This window comes from Aulonocara stuartgranti (genome assembly GCF_965226115.1).
Source record: "Aulonocara stuartgranti genome assembly, chromosome: 6".
Classification (NCBI taxonomy): Eukaryota; Metazoa; Chordata; class Actinopteri; order Cichliformes; family Cichlidae; genus Aulonocara; species Aulonocara stuartgranti.
In genome coordinates, this window is record NC_138944.1 from 14,942,876 (window position 1) to 14,958,168 (window position 15,293).

At 40.3% G+C, this 15,293-nt stretch overlaps 1 protein-coding gene across 2 annotated transcripts; it reads right to left on the reverse strand.

Moving 5' to 3' along the window:
- Positions 1 to 1,499: 1,499 nt before the first annotated feature.
- Positions 1,500 to 14,356, reverse strand: ift56 (intraflagellar transport 56). 2 transcript variants are annotated; one of them, XM_082537284.1, is made up of 18 exons: positions 14,057 to 14,356; positions 13,733 to 13,876; positions 12,439 to 12,531; positions 12,190 to 12,304; positions 11,170 to 11,219; positions 10,011 to 10,156; positions 8,328 to 8,499; positions 7,867 to 7,941; positions 7,631 to 7,733; positions 6,326 to 6,381; positions 5,793 to 5,846; positions 5,643 to 5,706; positions 5,471 to 5,559; positions 5,115 to 5,198; positions 4,958 to 5,027; positions 3,470 to 3,576; positions 1,943 to 2,076; positions 1,500 to 1,791 (listed from the first exon to the last, which is right to left on the reverse strand). In XM_082537284.1, exons 1-18 carry the CDS (start codon positions 14,057 to 14,059, stop codon positions 1,677 to 1,679), a joined length of 1,674 nt encoding a protein of 557 aa, XP_082393410.1. In that variant the 5' UTR covers positions 14,060 to 14,356; the 3' UTR covers positions 1,500 to 1,676. The 2 variants fall into 2 exon arrangements, 1 of the variants encoding a protein (XP_082393410.1); XR_014277376.1 differs by lacking the exon at positions 3,470 to 3,576 and having other exon boundaries at positions 1,676 to 1,791.
- Positions 14,357 to 15,293: the final 937 nt, after the last annotated feature.

A 15,293-nucleotide genomic window follows, 5' to 3' on the forward strand; every position in this document is an offset into this window, starting at 1 on the left:
TTGTGATCAACACCTCTCACATCTATCTTAATAAGTTTTTTGACTTGACTTGACATGTGGTCACATTTGTAAACTACAGCCAATCAAAATCTATGACAAAGTCTACCTACGACAGGGGGGTTAGGGATAAAAATGCACACGGTTACTGCATGGAAACCACGTCTCAATTAGCCTGCTGCAAACCCCCCGGGTAAAAGTTTGTTCCCAGGTCCCTGTCAGCCCCTCCCCACTTTTCTCACTCTGTATTGGAGGGGGTTGGGTGGTGGTCCTGATAGATTGCTTTGTAAAATTTGCAACTGAAATGGCACCTCGCTGGTTTTCACAGAGACCAGTTCAATGGTCACTGGTTTCATTTTGTGCTCTGTTTAGAGGGAGTAGCCCTGATTTTGTCATTCTGGTCGAGATGGATCTGAAAATCATCACAGGCACAGAATAAAAGAAGAGTATGTTTAACCAACTGAAAGTAGCTTAGCAGCCCGACAACAGGCGAGGACTCGAACCTTAAAAGTTAAAAACTTTTTGATGCGTCTTATCAAGAACTTTCTTTTTTTTTGTGCATTTCCTGATTTCAAAGGCCTTAGTGAGCAATCAGCAAAAGCCCCAAATCCCATATTGTGAAAGTAAAGTGGTAGAGATTAGGGTTAGGATCTGTGTTATTATCATTGAAGAAGACTCTGCAGAGGCAGGTTAAGGTTTAACTACTGACATTTCCACACGCTTACTGCATGTCAAAGATTTGATGTCACTCAGAAAACTGATTTTCCTTTTAAATAAAACCAGAAAAACAAAACCGTGCTGCAAATGACTGATGAACAGAATAATTAATGATTTTAATAAAAATGTCTATTCTGGTCCAATACTGTAATCTATTACACGTTTATCATGTTAACAGAAGATGTTAATGAGGAAACTGGCCAAAAAATGGGCACCACTCTTTTTCCTATTTTAACAGGAAAAATGAGTGAAGGAGGTGATGTCAGACAGACTGGTGTGAGTCACAGAGACCTATCAGGCCCTTACTGCAGCTTCATTAATAGCACATGAAAAGCACGTATTTTACCCATTTCAATATTTTCCTTTTAAAGACAGGTCTCAGACGAAGGCCAGGGTCATAACAGCTGTATAAAAGTGGAATACTGCCTGAAGTGAGTGCTCCTTTAACTGTTTATATGTGAGCCCATGCACACCATAGTGCAATGTGGAAATACTAGTTGTGCAGGTAAAGTGTACTTCAAATGGTGGACCTTTATGTAACTTTAAAAATTAAACTGTAGAAAACCTAAAGTATTTTTTCAGAGTTAATACTAAGACTGGAATCCTTCCTTCACTGGTACAGAGCACAGCTTAGCAGCTATGCTCAATAAACTCTTAGGAAATGTGCAACGTTTAGAAATAGCCACTGATGTTTATAGATGTTGACAGTATGAAGTGTTTAGTGTGTAATTTATGGTCTGAAAATGTTTACACACTGACATTTGTTTTAAAAAAGTTTAATCCAGTTAAATTATGTGTTAAATTTAAATACATGTACACAGAACAGCACAAAGAACTAGAGTATAGTAGAAAAATACAAATCCTTCTTGATGTGGGATAAATCATCAGTGCTGCTGTCTGCATCCCGGCAGCTCTTATCGTGGGCTTGGAGTCTTCAGTTCAGCACTGAAGGCTCAAGGCTGTCACGAGAGGAGGACTCTGTTGTCTTTGGCCCACTTCCTCATAATTCGGATGATGTACTCAACCTGGGGGTTTCCTGAATTTCGCAAGAGGGTCAGCACCTCTTTAAGAGTCTCCCTAGGGTGAAAACAGGATATGTGAGGATACAAGATTACGTAAAGAATGCACAATCTCTCATGTTTACTTTGCTTAAACCTCACACCCATTCCTGCAGACGGCACGATGATCAAAACTAAAACCACCCCACAGGAAAGAGAGACAAACATACTTGGGCTCCTTGTTTGCCAGTATGAGCTGAAAGACGCCGACACACGCCCCTCTTTTCCCCTCCCAGTAGTTGGAGGCTGGGTCCAGCTTCTCCAGTGCATCAAAGGCCTTCGCTGCGTAGTAGAACTGACCCATCTGAAACGACAGGCTGCAGTCATGAGCATCGGCACGCAAAGCCTGTTTACTAACTTCTTTAACTTCAGGTGGACTATTTATGCTCATTCCCAGCTCCATATTGTTGTTTTTGGACTTTAGAGTAGTTTTGTGTGATTCACGGCTTTTTTATTTCATGCCGGCCCCTTGTGCTGCCCCTCAGTTAATCCACTGTCTAAAACAAGCAGTTTGTGTCTCTTTGAGGCCCTGTGTCTTCTGATTGGCTGCCCCTCACAAACAGCAAGTGGATTCCTGTGCTCACAGTCAGAGCTGTGTCCCTGAGATGACCTTATTACAGATATCTCCTCTCTTTGACAGCAAGATGTTTAGAGGTAAGAGTCTGAAGTCTGTGAAGCTAAAAGTGAGTTTTTGACTCAGTGATGACCTCATTTATATGTAAGCATCCAGCACTCTGACAGTTACACACAGAAAATAAAGAAAAACACAGTAAGTCCACTTTAAAAAGATATCAAAATATTTTCGGTAAAGACTGCAGCTGCACAGCCTGTGAAAAATACCACAAAATCCAGCAGGCGGAGCATAAAAGGTGCCGTTTCTCCATTTAAGGTGACATTTGGGACTTCTAAAATACATCTGACATTTCTGAATTCAGGATGCAGGCATTCCTCAGAAATGTTACACAACTGAACTGAAGGACTCCTGCCTTCAGCAATAAATGAAGGCGTTTTAACAAGCGAGCTGCCACTTGTAGTCATGCAGCAGCCAGAATCAATGATTTACTCTCAGACAAACAAAAACATAAAAGTACTGTTGTTGTTATGAGGCTGAGTATTTGCTGCTTTTCTTGATCTGATACCGTGACAGGTTTTTGTCTTGTCTCCATCTATGGAAAATAAATAATCAGCAAGTTACTCAATAAAGTATCAAATCATTAGCTGTGGCACTTTGTGTAAATTCATCACAAAAGGCAAATAAATATTCAAAGCAGGGCTGCGACTAAATAATAGTTTTCATTTCTTATCATTAATCTTTCCTTCAGTGTTTGGAAAGGAAACCACTAACTAACCACTAATTAATCAATCAATATAATTGATTCGTTTTCCCTGTCTACTTAATCTCTTATTCGGGGCTATGGTGGAGGGGCAGGAACATATCCCAGCTGACTAACTCATTTTCTCCAAAATCTTAAAATGAACCCTGTGAAGTCGCAGTTATGAGCATAACCCTCCAGTTTGTTCTGAAGATGAGCAAAAAAGTATTTTTGGAGCAATGTAAACACTTTTTTTGTCCCCTGATTGCTGAGACCTCGTGTTCTGATAGGATTGGGGTCATCGCTGCTGATGAGTAAGAGCTCACCGGGTTAAAACAGCCACCACATACACTACAAGAGGAAGAGGAGGGAGGAGGATGTCACCTTGTAGCAGTCATTGGCAATGAGCTGGAGCAGATGGAAGGAATCTGAGGAGGTTCCCATCTTCAGGTAGAGCTCCCAGGCAAGCTGACCCTTCTGGTTCATTATGTCTGATGAGACCGAGATCAGTGTTCAATAACCCAACACTCACATGCAGTTTCAGCTCTTTTACATTCAAATATGGAACATTTTAAAGGCTGCGGGCAGGTTTTATTGATGTAGATTAAAGCTGAGAATGGAAGAAATTTCTTCCATCAGAGGTTTCTCAGAGCTGCTGAGAGAAACTCCAGCTGAGTGATGAGAGACCTTAAATTCTTTAAAGGCCTCAGGCTGGAAATGTTTGATTCGGGCCTCAGCCTCGGTGAACAAGTAAAAAGGGGCGCTCATTTCTATTTTCACTGTGTAAAGGTGTCTAAGAGCTTTTATGTGATCAGATGAAGATTACTGTATCCTTTTCATGTCTACCTAAAAAGGTTTCACAGATGTTTGTGCAGCTGGCAGCAGCAACTAAGAAACGGGATCATTTATGCTCCTCGTTTGGTTGTTACACACTTAGTTATAATATATGCAAAACTCCTCATCTTCATACTGAACAAACACCTTATCAGCAGAGTGAAATTAACAGATGGCGTTCTTGTGTTGGCAGCCGGCTGCAGTGAGGATTACTCTTACAGTTTTACTGATTATTTTTGACAGAATCAGCCAAGCCTCAGAAGCGAGGCTGCCATATCGTGTCATCGGCCCCTCTGGCCATCACCAGTAGGCGGTAGGTGAAGTGTCTTGCCCAAGGACACAACGACCGAGACTGTCGGAGCCGGGGCTCGAACCAGCAACCTTCCGATTACAAGACGAACTGCCAACTCTTGAGCCACAATCGCCCACGATAGCACCTTTTAATCCTTCTGTGTCAAAGTCTAGCTCAGAGTTGAGCTGCCCAGGACAGATTTTCTTCTGTTATGTTTTTGTGTGAATCCCTGTTGTGACAGATGCACTTTTTGTTTTATTGTTTAACTGGACTTTACCATTTACCATTTTACAAATACTGAACAAGCAGAGTAGGAGTTTGCTTTCTCAGGGTTTTCTGGGATGACCGCACACACACATGCATGACAAGTCTGCATATAGTATGGCAATGGGTCTATGCTGCTGACAAATCAGCAGCAAGTGTTTGATTGAAATTGGGAAATTTAATTTGGCTCTGACTGAAATCTCATTGGAGGGAGGCAACACAAATTCCCCTAAGCAGGAAAAAACCCCGACTAGTGATACTTCACTGCACTCTGCAACAACTGTGTGATGCTGTCATGTCAATATGGATGGAAATCTCTGAGGAAATTCCAGCTTCTCACTGAATCTATGCCACAAAGATTTAAACCAGGGCTGAATAATGAAAGACCCCCTTATTATTGTAGTAGCAAAGTGTACCTAATAATGTGGCTTGTGACTGTAAATACACTGTATTACCGTTAGTATAACATTGACTATACATACAGCATCGTGCCAGCCAGCTGAGGTAAACGTAGTCATTCTTGATCTTTTCACTCTGAATGAGCAGAAAAACCTGTGAACCAAAAATTAAAATCAGTAAAAAGAAAAAGGCCAACAATTTATTCACAGACACATATAAATGGCTGCTCAGTTAGCGCACCTCTTCTGCCTCTCTGTAGTTGCCAATCGCTGCTTTTGCCTGAGCATAGTTGAAGTTGAATGTGTCATCGTTGTAGAAGTAACCCTGAAAAAGAAAAGCACAAAAAGGACGAGTGCCTACGTGTCCAGAAATAAAACGAGTGTCAGCCTTGTCTTGGTAGCACGAATCACGGAGGAGAAAACACACACACACACACACACACACACACACACACACACACACACGAATAAATGTAAAGCACCACTTGTCATCTGAAGTGGCACTTCTCACCCAGCGTGTGGGCGAGTGTCTTTTTTTTTTACCTGAATAAAAAAATAAATAACACTGACTCTCCACTGCAAGCGAGCAACACCAACCTTGACCGAGTTGAGATAAATGAGAACGTCTTCAAACTGTTTCAAGAGAAAGAAGCAGGAGGCCATGCACTGTCTGCCAGGAATAGTATCTGAAAGGATAGAAAATGTAATACACACATGCTAACACACTTTCCTCAAATAATAAAACAGGTCAGATTTCTGTGGGGCGTACCGCACTCGCTCGCCGAGCCTCCGACCAGCTGAAAGAACTGCTGAGCAATTTTTAAGTGATCCCTCTGAAACACGAAAGCACAATTGCACATTTGTCTCACACACGGAGCCATCATTTTTGTTTGCATGTAACTCTTACAGAAATACTCACTGATCCGATTTTTTGTCCTAAAGCAGCGTTTACCACTCCTTTCAAAATGTACTCCTATTAAAAAAAAGAAGATCAGAGTGAATCATTTGATCCATTGTTTCATCGCAGCTTCAAAGTCCGTCAAAATCCATTCCAACAAGTAAGGGAAAAAAACAAAACATAAAAGGAATACAAAAGCCAAACACGTCATGAGTTTCAGATTGTTCAGATCCAGGAGACATTAAAGTGCTTTTGAAGATAAAAAAATAAACTGATCAGAGGAAAGAAAAATCTCCTCGAGAGCTCTTAAGTGGGAAGAAAGAAGAAGAGTTTTTGTTAGCAGGATTTATTTAATCTGCCGGGGTTGTTTTTGTTTTATTGGGCATTTTCTTTCCTGTAACAAGACCATACAGTGACTTTAAAAATACAAGCACTGACTCTAAACTTAACATCAAACTTTAACAAATATCATATTAAAGTGAAACTGGAGAGACTTTTGGAGTGAAACACTACGACCAAACGTTTAAAAAGACAAAATTAAAACTTAACCTCACCTGAGGCGTGGTGGGGACCAAATCCTGGATGAGGTTATAAGCTTCCTCGACATCATCTGTGAGCAGAAATGAGAGTATGTGAATGCGTCAACTCGATCAAAATCTGGTGATTAATACAGCTTTACATGAAATTAACATCTATTATCACTGAATAGTGATGCTGCACGATAAATTTGATGCTGCGAAAGAAAGAGTGCATCACGTTATGTTTGCCCATAATTTTTAGCTCCTCCAAAGGACCAATGAGCTTTTGCAAAGCCAAGGTGTACGTCACCCATTTATCCCCATTTCACAAGAATCGCTGATCCTCTCACAGTACTGTTCACTTGCACACAATTGTCTCCTAATCTTCACCCAAATTATGCTCATGGTCAGATTTGTCGCTTTATGGGCATTAACTTGTAAATTGCAATAGATTGTGAGTCAGAGAAGCTATTGTATCACTAATGTTTTGGTTTGTTATTAGATGAATGGCATAATAAGTTAGTATTACATAGTGTGCCAATAGGACTGTGTTTCAACATACGCATGACACATGTTGTTCATCTAGACCAAGAACATTTCTGAAGCATAAATGCAGTTGTGGTTGTAGCTGCATTATAACATGGGCTGGACTGGTCGGACAGGGGTGAAGGACATTGTGTCTCGCAATCTTGTCTCTGATTTTTGTAGTTGACAATTGCCCTCTAAGTGTGAGGACATTGTTCTCAGTAAAAAAAAAAGGATGGGGTGCCCACTCCAGGTTGGGGAGCAGTTGCTGCCACAAGCGAAGGAGTTGAAGCATCTCAGGGTGTTGTTCACAAATGCAGAGAGGGTGGAGACTTTATCTTTCAGGAAAGACAGGTTGATGCAGTGTCTGCAGAATAATAAGGAGTACAGGGCTATGCTGCTGATTTACTGATCGATCTGCGTTTCTACTTTCACTTGGCCATGAGCCCTGAGTAATGACCCCCACGGCTTCCATAACAGAAGAAGGACTAACAGATTCCCAGGCTTGAGGCCTCATCAAATCAAATCAAATCACTTTTATTGTCACATCACATGTGCAGGTACATTGGTACAGCACATGTGAGTGAAATTCTTGTGTGCGAGCTTCACAAGCAACAGAGTTGTGCAAAATACAATAATGTAAACAAGCAAAATACAAGAATGGCTACATCTGAAACTAATAAATATATTTACAATATATAATAGTATATGCATTTGTGTTGCACTCTGTACTAGTATACCCTGTCTAATCCCTTGTTTTGCCTGTATTAAAAAAAAACAAAACAACAACAACGTTGCTGTGACGTGGCTACACACCTTGCCTGAGATAGTAGATGACCAGGTTGAGTCTGGCTTCAGGGATCACATCAACCAGAGGAGGCAGTACCTGCAATGCACCCTCCCCACCACGAAACACCACCTGCAGTACACAGGGATTCAGAGCGTTGAAGTGTAGCAGTCACTAGTGTGTACACACACACACACACACACACACACACACACACACACACACACACCTGCTCACTTACAGCTGAAGCTTGTGGAGAGCTTACCAGGTTGTGTCGGATAAGCTCCTTAGCAAACTCAAAGGAGCAGGAAGAGATGTCGATTAGGTTCTTCAACTCAGCCTAAGGGGACCAGAGCACATGCACACACGCGCACACACACGCACACACACGCACACACACGCGCACACACACACGTCAAACCTACTAGCTAAAATCATCTAAGAAATAAAAAGGGCAACCACTCAAGTGTAACAGAGCAAGTAATTAAAAAAAAAACATGAGAACAAGCAGCTCAGCCTCACACAAATGTTAGAAACTGTTGGACTTTTCATGCTACTGTAATAGCACATGGTGACATGTAAAATGGGTAAAGCTAAAAAAGATTAATTTAGACTTTTTATCATTACCCCTTAAACCTTCTTAATAATAACTCATTACACAGTTACATTCACAACAATAAAGATGAAGAACCACCAAAGTATCGACCAGGACATGCAGCTCGGTACCTCTGCTGCTTTGCCGTTATAAAGTCTGTAGTGGTTGCAAGCCTTGAGGTTGAGAGCAATAGTGGAGTCGGAGATACTCTGCAGGTACACGGCCAGCACCTCTTGGGAGACATCATAGTAGTCCAGCTTGTAGTAACACAGAGCCACGTACACTTTCAGAGCCAGAAAATCTCTGAAAAGACGAGATTTAAGATAAAAATGACTTTCTGGCTAATTTTGTCTTCTTTTTTTAACAAATATCTTAATAAATAAAGTTCTCACGATAATCATTATTATTAATTATTTTAAGCCTTCAAACACCAAGGCATGCAAACTGTTTCTACAAACATTTGTGAAAGAATGGGATGCCACCCGTGCAACAAGTCCACTTGGAAGATTTTAAAGGTTCTGTGATCAAACTTGCCAGCCGGTTGGAGTTTGCAGGTCCTCTCTGTTGTGGGGTTCCTCCCACAGTCCACAGACATGCTTGTTAGATTAATTAGTGTTTCTCAATTGGCTTTAGGTGAGTGTGTATAATTGTCTCTTTACGTGTCAGCTGTTTGGGATGTACCCAGCCTTTCACCCAGACATCACATCTATCCATCTGCACATGATCACAAAACAGCCCATCTTGGCAAGATAAAATAGTGCTCACATTACATATAGAAGTCTACACTGAGAGACAGCTATGCATTTCAAAACAACACATTTTCTCACACCTAGCAAATGACAGAAACTTGTTTTCTTGTGTCACGACTGTAGATATACATTCTCATTTTTAAATGAGAAAGTTGAAAAGGATATTTTAAGTTAACTGTAAATCTGAAAAGACTAAGATTTGAAGGTCTGTGGAGTGAAGTCTGTATCAAAGGGGTCACTCTCCCTTTGCACTGTACCCACGAACTATGTGGACAATATCCAACGGTAACATCTAAAAATGTTTAAATCAGTGAGATCAGACATTAAATGGACTTTACTCTGCCAGCTCCAGTACAAAATCCTGCAAAACAGCTTTTATCTTCCACATGTAAGAAAGAGAAACCCCCTGACAACAAATATTTTTTACAAATCTCTATTTTTCAATAATATATTTTTAGTGAAGTCAGATGGAGCTAAAAAGTCATTACAGGAACCAAACAAGCACAATCAAGGAAACACTTAAGACATGAGGACTGGATAAATGCAGTCCAGCTAAGCCAAATGAGGCACATCGAGTGTTTCAGAAAAGTCGATTCACGAATCTTCTCAGCACTAGTTTAAAATCTTTGCATTTCAGTGTCAGCAGTCAAAGGAAGTAGCGGTCCTCAGAGCTGCTGGCAGCTGGCAGATCTTTAACTGTCAACACAGTGAAACAAACAAACAAGCAAAAGAAAAACCCCACCTCAGCTGCTCACATGTTCCAAAGCCATGAATACATAATAACTCTGCAAGAAGAGGCAGGAGATACCTACTGAAATCAAAGTATTTTCTTTTTCGCATCTGGATGCTCCAAATACAGCACAGTGGTTGGAGAAAGAAGGCTCACCAGGTCTACTGCACCGTCAATGGCACTATCTGTGTGTCTGCACGAAGTGTCAAAGTCATAAAATCTAATACCCCTCCATTAAAAGACTCTCACCTTTTAAGGGGTTCCTAAGATGCGCTGAAGTACAGCAGGAGTGTGAAACAAATGTCAAAGATTGAAAGGGAAGGAAAGGCACAGACCTGTTCTGCAGCAGAAGGCGTTTATAGATGTCTATGGCCTCCTGATAGTGCGAGCGCATGTAGTGGATGGATGCCAGGCTCAGCTGGTCTTCTGTCACATCCTCCAGGTTCTGGTGGAAACTCATCAGCCTCTTCTCATCATTGAACTGAGACGATGATATGAAGACAACGGACACGAAGGGAACAGCAATCAGAGGTGTGATCGCTTCTGGCAGGTGTAAACCTTCATGTGCTGAGCAGATCGTTTTCAGACACGCATTTTCTTTTTACATCATCTCTATTTTTGGGGGGTAATTATTCCTGTGTTGTGATTGACCAGGGATTAAAGTGGGATCTGGCAGATCTGGAGTAGTAGTGCAGTTTTAGCCAAAGAATTGCTTAGAAATAACACTTGTAATTATTTATATTGTAACACTATTAATCACTGTTTTCTTTATATAGTTCATTTCATTACACATAAACTCATAAACTGTGCTTAACATAGAAGATAAAAACGGGTTTACAATGATTTGTCTTTGTGTTCAGACTGTGATCAGCAGACGTGTGCTACTCCAGCTCTCTGGGCTGGCTACTGGCTACTCCGGGGTTTAACGCTCTTTGTGGATCACTTCTGTGCAGTAGAGCTAGCAACATGCTCATCATTATACTAATATCTGTATGCATGAACATAGATGAGAACTACAGCGGGATGTAATAGGGGTGAGTGAGTATTCTGTGGCATCAGCTAGAAGCAACGCCAAGCAGCACACGAAAATCTAACTGGCTTTATATCATCCTTAGATTTATCTACTAATGGTTCCAGCTCACTATAACTCCTGGTTATAACTGGCTTTAATATCACTGGATTCAGATCACTGCACAGGAATCATTTCTGACACTTCATTACTGCCAGAGCCAAGCACACTTTCATCTGTTTTTGAAGCTTCAATATATTGCAAAGGTGTGCTGACTGAGTAAAAACTGAGTAAGTGAGTGCCACTGATGACTGTGGTTGTAAAGACAAGGGAGAGGGCAAGAAAACATGAATCAAACTCACAAACAAATCAGATGTAGATGAAAAAAACTTCGAAATCAGTGTTGCGTAAAATAATTAACATGGTAGTCAGACAAAGCACAGAAAATACATAAAAGTGTGATAATAAAGGGATAATTTTCAAACCTTGTGAGCCAAGTGAAAAAGGAGCCTGTTTTGGAGGGGGGACATAGGTGCTAGGGAGAACAAGAGACACCAAATTCAGTTAGACAGCAAACCACACCAGAACAAGGAAACCAGTCATTACAACATTACCTAGCTCTCAGTGGTTATATAACAACATCAGGACACAGAACTCACACAAAGAATGGGCCGTGGCTTAAATGCGAGGTAGTCTTCAATCACACAGGATAACTTATTAAATCTTATCAGTAATCTCTGTGTACATCAAGTTTACACTCTTCAAAATAAAAGCCCTTTTAAAAAAATCCTGTAAGCTTTTTTTTCAATGAAAGGCTTAAAATAAACACTAAAACACACAAATACCAAATCTTACACAAGAGGAGCATCTTTTGAGAACAAACTGGTGTGTGACACATTAAAATTAACTTGGTAAGAAACAAACAAAATAAAATGCAAATCATATTTATTGTCTATTGGATCATTATTCATTATTCACAGCTTTCTGATTGGCTGTCTGATGCTGCACAACGAGGTTCTCACACCAGACACTGATGTGTTTATTTAAAATAAAGTAAATACAGTAATCCTGAGTTTCCTTAAATGTGATGAAGCAAAGAAAAAAAACAAACAGATCAATGATTAGTCGTTGCAGTCTTTTTTTATAAAGCAATAAACTGCATCACCACTAAATCCTCACACGCTGATAACCCTTCTTGCTGCTGCAGGACAGTCTAGCTGAAGTATATTGATTTGGACACACAGGAAGGGTTTCAACATGTTAGATGTCACTAAACGTGGTCAAATTAACCTTGACTCTGTAATGTTCGATCTATATGCAATACCTTTGCTTTCAAAAGCTTGCCATCAACTGCTGAACCAAGTAAGTACACATTTTTATATTAAAGCAGTTGCTGCTCTTGGTAAACCAAACATGTCCCAGTCTGGGACTCTACTTGTAACAGTTCCACAGAATACTAGTGCACGTCTGCCCTTCAGTAACATTGTACACAAATATCTGCCTACCCTTGGATGCAGCCTCCTCTGCTTCTTTATAGAGCCCCAGAAAAAACAGGGCACAGGCCAAGTAGACCCAGACCTCAGCAGGACACTCAGGTTTGTTGGTCATCGACTTGTACTCCTATCAGGAAATGGAAAGAGTATAATGGATAATCAAACATTACCCTACAAAAGCGTTTTGATATGTGAATAAAGTATTTGGGGGCTGTATCAAGGAAAACACACGCATTCACACTCATGTACAACAAAAACTACCTCCATAGCTTTCTTGTAATCCCCCAAGTGAAAGGCGCAGTACCCAATCCAGAGGTCTGCATCCTCCTCTCTCTCGCCAATATTTTTCTGAAACTAGACATGACACAGCAAGACATGAGCAGGTGCAGCAACACCGTTTGACGTTTCACAAATCAACAGTCTAAACAGCAGCACTACTTAGCCTCTCATCATGGAGTTGTAAGAAACTAAGAATATACTGTATACTATATTCTAGTTTGATCTGCTCACACAGTCGTGACAATCTAATAATACTCTAACTTATCTCCCCATAGTCAGGGTTTGCCATGGGGGGGAAATGAGCCTTTGGAGAATAGCTATACACGCAGGTGCAACTGGTCAGCATACACTCACCAACATTTCATTACGTATATCTGTTCAACTGATTCTTAATGCAAATAATCAGCCAAATCACATGGCAGAAAATCAATGCATTTAGACATATTTAGACAGGCAGACATAGTCAACAGTTTCTGAATTTCAAACTGAGCATCTGAATGGTGAAGAAAAGTGATTTAAGTGACAATGAATGTGGAATGGTTGTTGGTGCCAGATTGGGTGCTCAGAGGATTTCAGGAATTGTTGAACCTTGAAGCAGATGTAGTGGTCTGCTGATTCTGATTCTCACGTAAGACCACACTGCACACACAGTGCAGGTCAGGATTCAGCTACTTTTGATTTAGGAATGCATAAAATCTCATAACTGTTCCATCTAGGGAAGGGTAGCCCTTGTGAAAAGCATTAAATATGCTGTTGATCCCACATGTGCAAGAGTTCGAATGGGAAATAATCGAAAATGAATCTACTCACATATAAAGTCCTGAATTATCAGGCCTTTGGGAGACAATGGATAGATATGCAAATCTTTGTGTGCCCATCTTCAATTTTAAAGGCACATTGTACTTACATTTGTCAATAAACTGACACAAATCAATAGTGCTAAAAAAAAAGAGCTGGAGATGCAGAGAATGACAGCTGAATGGAGGGAATTTTTTTGTGTCTATCTAAATTAAAAAAAAAAAAAAAAATGCGAAAAAGTTACACTGCAGGAGGTTAAAAAGTGGAGAGCCTCATCCAGAAACACATTCTTTGTGTATCTTATTTGTTTGTTTTTTCCTGCAAATGGGGAGTCCTTCCTCCCCACTGTTGTCAAGCGGATGTATATAGAGGCTCTTCTAAAGGTGGGGGTTCTCCCTCTATAACTGCAGGGTCTTTACCTTACGATATGCTGAGCAGAGGATACCAAAAGATGTGTACTGAGTTTTTCCTTAAGTACCTCTAACAACGTCAAGGCTCCCAGGTAGTCTCTCTGCTGCAGGTATTCCTCCAATCGGGGGAGCTTGCTTTTATTTCTTTTGTTTTTCTCACCAATGCTCGTTGATGTCTCTCCTCCCACGGCTGGTTTGACCCGAGAGAGAATCTACCGAGGAAAACAAATTTACTATATCGAGTTATAGCACAGCTTCTACCTAAATGGTGGGGTTAGGGTTAATCGGACCACCAAAGGAACGGTTAAGCAAGGCAAAAACAAGCAGAAATATATAATATTATAAGATATCAGAACATCCCTGGCGTTTAGTTTCCAAAAACATCAGCTCACCATTTCGATAAGTCTCTCCTTAGCTGAGGCTTGATTATCACTAACCCAGGTAACGTTTGGTGTTAGCTACGTTATTGCGTCCGTAACCTTTTACCATTTAATGGTCACTGTTGGTTTAATTAGTCATTAAAACCTCACAACGGGGTAAACGACAACTAAATTCTCTTACGGCTCTGCCGTGATTTAAAAAACAAAGAGAGAGAGAGAAGAAAATAACAAGTTTTACGCTGTGGCGTGGTGTATTTTCTACTTAGATGTCGATAGCATTAGCTAGTTTGTCGTTAACAACGACATGGTTAAAAGTTTCCGCTCAACGACTTTCAAAATAAAAATTACGACCACTAGACTTCACAATTTAACGAGACTGTTTAACATCTATTCAACGTAAACTGTTTAACGGAGGCAGATTGTTTTCTCCTGTGAATAAGCCGAATACAAAGCTTGTAATATCGGGAAAAGGAACATAATACCATTTTGTATTCAATCCGAGTTTGCTGTTAAACAGGAAGCAGCACGGTTTTTCTACGTCTAGCTTGACACAATGGTTTGGTCTTAGTTGCTTAGTAACCGAGTAGCGAGCAATGGCTGCGCCGTTTCATTGAGTTGGATTTATTCAGTACGTTTATTAAAAATAAAAATAGAAACATAGATATGGATTCCAAACCAAACAGAAAAAAATCAACCACTAACTTATTTTTTTTACTGCCTTTTAGTATGGTTTGTCACTTATCCTCAATTAATATTAGTGTAATTTTCTCGAGACGACTCGTGCGCGCCCCAGTGGCCTAATGGATAAGGCACTGGCCTCCTAAGCCAGGGATTGTGGGTTCGAGTCCCATCTGGGGTGGAACATTTTCTTGGTATTTGTAGGTTTATCGTTCTTTAAGATACGTTTCACTTTACACAGTCATCATTGAAGCTGAGTGCAAACATCACAATAAAGATGAGTCATTCTCACTGCTTGATTTTTCTTTCTTTCAAAGACGTACATACCCTTTATACAAAAGTATAAAACATTATAGTATATGTCATGAAATTAAGTTAAATGGATATCACTTTGGACCAATGAATCTTTAGGTTAAGTATATGAAGTCCAGTTCACCGTACAACAATCAGCATTATTCTCACTTCAGCTCAGCAATGTTTATATAATGACAAATCAAAGAAATAATCCTCTGAAAGCAGTTTATCTTTCAAGGTAAGGACATAACAACATTTTAGAAAGGAAGCTAACAAC